Raw genomic sequence first — 8,627 nt, 5'->3', positions numbered from 1 at the left:
CTGACCTATGGAAGTCTGTTCCTCATTTTTGGTTAAAATTGGATTCCGTGCCATGAAATCAAAAATATAATCTTGTCATGGCAACAATCTGCAACTACCATTTCATGCATGACTCCCTGTTTATAATTGATTTGCAGTGTAGCCCATCAGTAACACGCAAAACCACAAATCCTTACTTCACTCGCCACCTTTTCTCCCTTTTCTCGCCAATGCAGAGCCCATTGCGCATGCTCACCCTCCCCGAAAACCACATGCGTCTCCCCGCTCTGCTCTCTCCAGTGCCAAGGCAGGGAGATGCTCACACTGAAGGCACCGCAGCACAGAAATGCGCACCGTTCCGAGCCGGACCGGGCGACAGCTGCACCTCCACTTCTCCAGGCTTGACGCGTTTCACAGCACAATGGGTTAGAGGGTGATAAGGGAAACTTTGACACACTTTGCATGACACGGGAAAATGCCCTGCGTTGCCTGTAGAGCTCTGCTGCCGAGCGGCTGAATTGAGAGCATAATAACAGAGACTTCAGAGAGAGAGAGACACACAAACAGAGAGACGAGGGGACCTGATTCCAATCATTTCTATCCCGGTTCCTCTCCCACTTTGGTTTTGAGAGATGATCACGGAGCTCGTGTGCACCGCCGTGGCTGTGGGTCTCTATCTGAACACGCTGGACGCAGATTTCTGCTACGATGACAGGTAGGTTTCGCCTACAGAGCGTAGCAGCGCCGCTGCCAACAACATCACAGCCCGCTCCTACACTTGTCATCTCCTCCGGGTACGTCGGCACGGAAGGGAAGCGGAGAGGGACGGGTCGTTGCTCCTGTCCGCATGTTTGCATGTGCTTTTGTCTGTAGCCTGTGATGAATCACCGCTTATTTGTCGGCTTAAGGCAAGACACAAAGACAGAGTGAGGGGGTGGGAGTGCACTAAAACCCAAGCGTTAAATAAATGTTGTAATATTCCTAAAGCATCTACTGTGCTCAACTGTGCGTTCATATAACTTGAGCTGCTCTTGAGTTCATATAGCCTCATGACTAAGTGTACGTCTTAATGTTCTGTGTTTAGCCCCACAAATAATTCTTAAGTATGATGGACATGATTAAAGTCCACAGAGACGCGGGGTTTATTTCCACAGTAAGGAACCTCACAGCTCAAGTTCAACACGTTGTGAACCGATAGCAGCCCTGGTCCCCTCGCCTGCATGCACATGCACTGCTTCTGATGCTCTTTGTGTTGCACTCATGCTTGTTCTAACAATGCCCTACTCTCCGGGGAATAAGGCTAATTTAAACCGGGAGTGATTTTGCAAACAGCTGAATAAACATGCCAGCATTTTAATAGCTATGGAAGAGCGATTAGAAAGAACCTCTGGACAGAGATGGACAGGGATCTACTGTAAAATGTAAAGGTGGACAAAACGGGACTCAAAGTTATGATCACTGTAAAGCAAACATACAGAAGTCTTATGTTTAGGGATATCTGCATCAGCAAGATTTATCTGCTCATTATTTTTTCCATTGACTCCTCTATTGTTTAGCCTATAAAACGCTGACAAATATTCACCTATTTTATACACTATATCCAATTAACAGCCAAGAGCCCAAATGTTCGTTTTTTAATGCTGTAAAACATAATTCTCCTAGTTCTGGAGAAACTGCAATTGGTCTTTATTGTCTTCATACAGTCTGAGAAGTAAAAAAGGAAAAAAGATGTGCGCAAACCAGTAAGATAGATGGTTCCATAAGCATAAGGGGCTCAACAAAATGCAGAAGATCAGATTAGGTGACACTAGGCATGTACAAAAGAGAAAAATGTGGTACATTTCAGGGAGTGGGTGTGCTCGCAATGCATCTGTGCTTGTTAGAATCGCCAATTTGTAATGTAAATGCCTGGGAGTTGCAGCACAGCTGGGCTCCTTTGAAAAAGAACATCTGGACAGATAGTTCCCCACTGACCTTGAAATACTGTATATGGCCATAAAGAGAGCTTGGCTCTGTGAATCCTGATATCAATTCATCTTCCATTATCAAGTGTTGAATCATGGGGCGAAGCTGCTGATATGCAAGGTATGCGGTAGGTTTCTCTGTGGATTAAAAGCATGAACAGACCGAGAGCAGGCTCCCTCCCTTATTCAGCCACAGCTCAGTCAGAAAGGTTGCTGCCTGGCTAGCATCTATGGACAGCCCTTAAAAGTCAAAATATCCCCCCACTTTCACTTTTCAGCACCATCGGTGACCCCTCTGTGTGCTGTGTTTGAGTAGGACGGAGTGAAGAAAAAGGAGGTGACGCAGCACAGAAACGTGCGAGTGGTGGTAGGAATAAATTTCGTATTCTATCTTCAGTTACATCGCACCTCGCCAAGTATCCCCCTGTAAAAATGCCCAGAGGTTCTGTGGCCATCGGCTTTGTCTGCACGGCATTGCAAGGTTGTCAAAAAGCCAGTCGGTGAAAGATTATCCGGGGGAACTGCTCTGCCCACTCCAGCCTACGCTTGCTCTTCATCCCGTCAGTGAAAGTTCAGTATCTCCCCCACCCAACATTGTGTATTTATCAAAGTCACCATGGTAATTTACACTCTGGGGGACAAGAACTGGTGTTTTGGTTCAGTGCTTTCAGATGGAGGAGGCTGAATACCAATCAGAGGTCTGACATTCCCTGGTCGTTCATCAAACGGAGTCCTCTCTTGGGGTCAAGAGTCGTGCGCTCCCGGTCTCTTCCCTCAGGGTTTGAACGAGAGTTATGAGCAAAAGGTTAAGGTGGGAGAAGGATTGAAGTGGAGGAGAGTTCAACTAATCGTTCTGGTACGGAGCTCTCTGCAAAGACTGATTTGGTTGTAGTCAAGTTTGTTTGTCCCCTGGTAGGGAGCTTACGTGATCTTATCTTACCTTTAACTCTCTAATCAAATTCTCATTACATGTCACATGCAGCTCCTAGCATCCTACACAAGATGCTGAAGCAGATAAAACCTCTCAATTCAGGCACTCCGAGTTGTGGGGATGTTATGGCGTGTCTCTGCTTTTTCAATCATGTCAAGTGTTTTTCCTGGGCATTGCTCAGGGCCTGGCCAAGAAGTCTCTTGGCCAGTGGTAATCACAATGAAAAGCCTCTGCGTGTGAAATGACTAAGTTTTACGGGAGCTGGGAGGGGAGTTGAGCCAGGCCATATTTGACTCAGGGAAAAAGATCAAGACTTCTTTTACTGTAGGGCTTTCCTTGGGTTTAGCCAAATGTAAGGGCAGACTTTTCATCTATGGTTTCATCCATAAAAAACAAAATGTCCATAGTGGTGATGTTTGTATTTGTCAGATTGATTGCGTGAGAGATTTGGTAATAGATTGGAAAATGTATTCACCATAACCTCTGAACTTTCCTTTGAATACCCATCATCGCAGCTTTGACAAATGTGGCTCCGTGTAATTCTGACATCTCAATAATATTGATTTTATAACCACACCTTTTGACTAATGGATCAAGTGGCTGAATGGATGTCTTCACTTAGATGGCATTATTCAGCGGATGCCAAATGTGAGGCAAGGACAAGAGATAAATGAATGAGGAGAGAAATGAAATGCATGCTAAGTGGCTTTCAGTGTCTCCAAGAAACATCTGTGACCCCAGTAACGTCACAGACCCTCTGTTCAGCTCAGAAGTGCATTACGGTCCCCAAGGGGATTGAAGTGAAAACATCTTCCTTCTTTGTTTTAGCCAAACAGTTTCATCTCCCGGGGCTGCACAAGTTTGGCTACGTATGGATTTTGTTGTATGGCACAACGTGGTCCTGAAAAGTGCACTGTAAAAATCTCCATATTTTCAGCGCTAATTAAATATACCACACATATAGTGAGTCAAAAGAAGTGGCACAGTGAAGACTGAGGATCACAGAGTCTGTTAGTTGCAGCATCTGCTCCTTTTCTAGCTCGGGTTTTGTGGTTAACCAATAAATGCATCAAGATGAGATTGCCTTTTAGGAGCACCCTTTCATCATAGTTCAAACCATATAGCTTTGAATTGAAGTGCTAATGGATTATGTATGTTAATGATGCACACATTGCTTAGCACTGTGGAACACTTACTAAAACAAACAAAACTGCCTTGTGCACTTTCAGAGAAAACAGAATCAAATCCAGAAAATCCTGCTTTTCTTGCTTCCTTCTGTATGTAGTCACGTTGTGGAAGCATGCTCACTTAATAGTAAGGATTTTACATGTCTATGTGCTCAACAGCAGACTGAATCAGGAGTTAACTACACAAAAAGTTTTCAAGTATTTCTTTTGTCTTCTGTACAGCTGCCATATAGACATTTTTTTTCTGTTGTAATATTTTTCTATCAGCTCAAACATAAACATAATGTAAACAAGATAGATCCAGTTAGACTCAGGTAACCTAACAGTTACATGTTCTACAGGTTATTTTTTGAGGGGAGGGGGGAGGGAGGCACGCCCTAGCCAGTCTGTTACTGAACATAGTAGGGATGTTGCCAGAACTGGTATTTGCAATACCTTTACTCAGACAAAGGGACGAAATACTTCTAATATTAGCAATGTATCTAATAGACCAGCATCTAGATCTGTTTAAAAACTTCAGCATTAAACAATATCCAATGTTCTGTCCTTCTTTTATTACCCTAAAAATTTATGTTACCCTTTTGCTTGAGACATCTGGTATTGCCGTTGTAAAAATCAGCCTTGAGGTAATTTAATGTGACTAACTTTATACCTCACAGTAGTGTTAGGCTGGTCAATGAGCAGCCTACTAACATTTCATTATGTTTCACTTCTGTCTAATTTTGTTACTTAAATTTTCAGTATAGGAGTTTGTGTTCAGGGATAATCGTTTTGTTTTGGTGTCAAACTGAGTACTGATGATTGTGTAGTTCTACTTGACTACTAAATTTCTAGGATTTGTAGAAGACATAGACAATATCAAAACTCAGTCAAGCTCTTGCTAAAGCAAAAAAATCAAACAAACAAACAAAAAAAATCCTTAAACTATGCAAATACTGATGGTTACATAGTTTTTATATCAGTAACCTTTAAGAGACCACTGAGTCCACAGATCTTAAGCTCAGTGGGAGAAAGTTCCAGGGTCTGGAGGCCACTGTTGCAAAAGCTCTATCTCCTTTAGATCTCGGCCTTGTATGCTGCACAGCCAGCATGCCCCGATCACATGACCTAAGGGAATGTGTGGATGTAAAAGTTCACTGATGTATGCTGGTGCTCTTCCATGCAGACCTCTGAAAGTTTAAAGTTAACCAGAAATGTAACATTAACATCCAAAGTAACAGCAGAGTCAAAAGCCACCCCAAGGTTCCTGATAAAAGATTTGGTAACCGTGCAAAGGGGACAAGAGTTTATATTACCTGAGGCTCAAATCTGTTCAGAGCACAAACAAGGATTTATGTTTCCCCATTGTTAAGCCTTCCAACTTTATATATAATCTTAAGCACCTATGAAAGTCGGTGCATAAACAATGAAGGCCCCAAAACAGAACCTTGTGGCACACCCTGGCTAAGAGAACTGCAAGAGGATCTGTATATAGAAGCAGCCACAGTGAGCTCTATGAAAGCCAGACTAAAAGGAGGATCTAAAGGAGACAGAATGCTTTGTTTTTCCAAAATAGCTCCAAACCGTAGGTAGTGGGAGGCAAAAAACCCCCCAAAACTCTCCTCTTTTATATTTAGTTTTCAGCAGCAGGTATTTCACTTTTTCTGTCTTAACCTTTTGAAACCAGATGTCACACGCTCATGTGATAGTGTACATTAACAGTAGAACATGTATGCAGGTCAGAAGTGCCTTAAATCTGGTTTTTCTCCGAGGGCCACCAGATGGTGATAGTTGTGGTTGCAAAAAGACTTTGAGGCTTCAAAACAGGACTTTAGAAACCAGTGGGTGATGTCATGGTTGCTACATCTACCTTTTACGCTGTATATAGTTGCGACTTCTCACAGTAGAGCCTGCTGTATTGTTCTTTGTGAAGCTAATGGGATTGTAGTTTTACAAAATAAACATCATGCTGTATTCAAAAATGCTTTAAAGCAATGATTAAGACCCTAACCTCATCAGGAAGTTCTACTGGGGACATGGATCAAAGGAGTTAAGGGGCAGTTTTCCGTAGATGCATACAGCTGGACTTTATGTTACAAACAGAAAAGTCACCTCCTCCTCACTTTTAAAAAATAATGCACATTGAAGACATTTCCACACAAATATTTTCAAAAAATGATAACCAGGTCTTACAGAGCCTATTTGGCAAAAAGCATTGAAGAAAAACTTCTTTCGTGTGCTGTTACATTACCCATTACTGAAATACCTCATTAAAATATCCACCACCGCGGATGTGGTGACACATGGTATCATGACTGAAACAGTAAGAAACAATTTAATGTTTTGGAATAACTTATTTTTGAGGCTGAGGAAATGAAAAATTATAATTAGCACATTGCACAAAAAAGTCATTTCTAACCAAATGCCCCCTGTCACCTCTCGATCAAATCTGTTTATCATAACGGCTCATAATTATTATCTCTTATGGGTTGAGGCTCGTTGTGATCAGTTTCAGCCCACCATATTAAATGCTGCCAGGAATCCCGTTGCCTCTAGTGGAATAATTATCTAAAACATCTGCCCTAGTTGCGTTGAGGCTGTTTAAGTTACAGTATGTGCTTGGAGATGCTAAATATTGAGGCAAGAGGAAAGCTAATCAAATGATTGAACAAAGTCTCTTTTTCTGAACTATGTGTGGAGCAAGTAATCCAGCTGAGGTGAAACGGCCTGTGTCTGTCAGGAAGAGTTTTGAGTGTAAAATGCCTGAAGACAGAATTAAAGTGTGGTAAGGATAACTGATGAAAAAGGGTCTTTATGAACAGTAATTTGAGATAGTTTTGAGGCAAGGAACTTTTAACCAGATTTGCGTACTAAAGGATTATGTGCTTTCGAGGAGAAATGGGCAGACCTCATGAAAAGTGTGGTTTCGTGGTGAAAAAAAATCTTTTCTGGTAATATGTCACCATCATATGCACCCAATAACCATTCACATATGTTTTTGCTCCCTAGCTTTAAGAAGTGTTGCCATTGATGTCTTGTTTCTGCAGACTCCTTACACTTGGGATGGAGACCTCAGACTATCATTAAAACAATAGGAAGGCAGGGGAAGGAGTCTCATCTTGATTACTTGCAGATTTAGTCAACGTAAGCACTTAGTGGTCGACCTTTAAGATATTGTGGCTTCAAAACTGTTTTCAGGCCAAAAATGAAGGCTTGGAGAAGTCAGGAAGTTGAATTGGGTGAATTAGATTTCCCCTATAGTGGTTGTCTAGCTCCACGTTTAAGGGAACAAATGGCAATAGATCAGCTGAAGACAGAGAATGAAATATCAAGGCCAATCTCCTTGAAATGGCATGAGCTCAAAGCTTTTACAGGAGTGGTAAATAAAACCACTTGCAGAGATTTTTCTTCATAACAAAGGGGCACTGAGACATTTTCTGTTGATCAGAACCATCTTATGAGAGGTTTTATTGATTTAAAGTTGTCATTGTAGAGTTGTAAGGTGAAGATTAAGTTTCCTTTTAAATCTTCAGTTTCAAGGTTACACTACGCAAATGCACACAACAATGCAAACAGCTCCATTTGCGTGATACTAGTTTATCTTAAATGGGTCACAATTCCTGCCTCCTCATTAAGTGATGTTGTATGAACTGTGTTCCCGGGTCCTCTACGTTGAAAGCGCTAGTCACACAGGCCTAAAGACCATTTAGCAATTGCCTGGCAACCAGAAAAAAATGTATTTTTCAGCTAGATGCGAGTGGATGTGAGAAGTTTCTGGCAGTTGCTGTGAAAGCAGTTGTTAGAGCCCTGGCCAAGAGACTGGTCAGGCACCCTGAATAACGACTGGTAACTAGGGGAAAAATGTGTGTTTCCCAACCAGTTGGGGAGTGGTTGTGGGAGGTTGCTTGCTGTTGCTAGCTCCTTGCAATAGCTTGTAATTTGTATGGTAAACATCTTTGCAAACATTCACCAGTTACTTGCTAGCAAAACTGTAAAAAGCTATATAGTTTCTGGGATTGTGTGACTACAGCCTCAATCTCTCATACTTTTCCTGCAGTGCTGTGCTACTTGTTTGTGATAAGGCCTCAATCCTAAGTGGACTAAGTGGACCTTTTAAGCTTTTCTGACATACTGTTGGATATTCATACCAAACAAAGCTAGGTTTTACAAAGGCAAGGCTTTCTTATTGTGGGATGTGCGACACCAGCCCCAGGGCACAGATTAAATTCAGTTTCACAGTCTACAGCAGTGCACACATTTACGCATGTGGTACAGTAACAATAACTTTAATACCACACAGATGGTTTGGGATCTGACAGTAAACAATGTTTTGTGTTCTGCACATTGTACATGTTGTCTGTTACACACAGATTTGTATGGTGGAACTCCCTTGATAAATGCTACTTTCCACTCGAGTTGGTTCTCAAGACTGCACACAGTCGCCAGCATTTTCTAACTGAAAAGTTTACCCTACTATCATAAACATATCCAGTCCGCTTCAGCCTTCTCTCATTTATTTATTCTGAACTGACATGTTCTTCTGAGAAAAACACTTGCACTGTTATTTTGTTAATACATTACTCCACA

At 41.9% G+C, this 8,627-nt stretch overlaps 1 protein-coding gene across 1 annotated transcript in view; it reads left to right on the top strand.

Annotated features, from left to right (window-relative positions):
* The first annotated feature begins 268 nt into the window (after positions 1–268).
* Positions 269–8,627, top strand: part of LOC308399921 (protein O-mannosyl-transferase TMTC2-like) — a 72,415-nt gene continuing 64,056 nt past the window's right edge. The window contains exon 1 of the mRNA XM_080887339.1: positions 269–694. Coding sequence (XP_080743465.1) covers positions 612–694 — 83 coding nt within the window. The 5' untranslated portion in view covers positions 269–611. The remainder of the gene's footprint in view (positions 695–8,627) is intronic.

This window comes from Rhamphochromis sp. 'chilingali' (assembly GCF_963969265.1).
Source record: "Rhamphochromis sp. 'chilingali' genome assembly, chromosome: 7".
Lineage (NCBI taxonomy): Eukaryota > Metazoa > Chordata > Actinopteri > Cichliformes > Cichlidae > Rhamphochromis > Rhamphochromis sp. 'chilingali'.
Note: the sequence above shows the minus strand (reverse complement) of the source record. Positions and strands in the feature narration are given on the sequence as shown.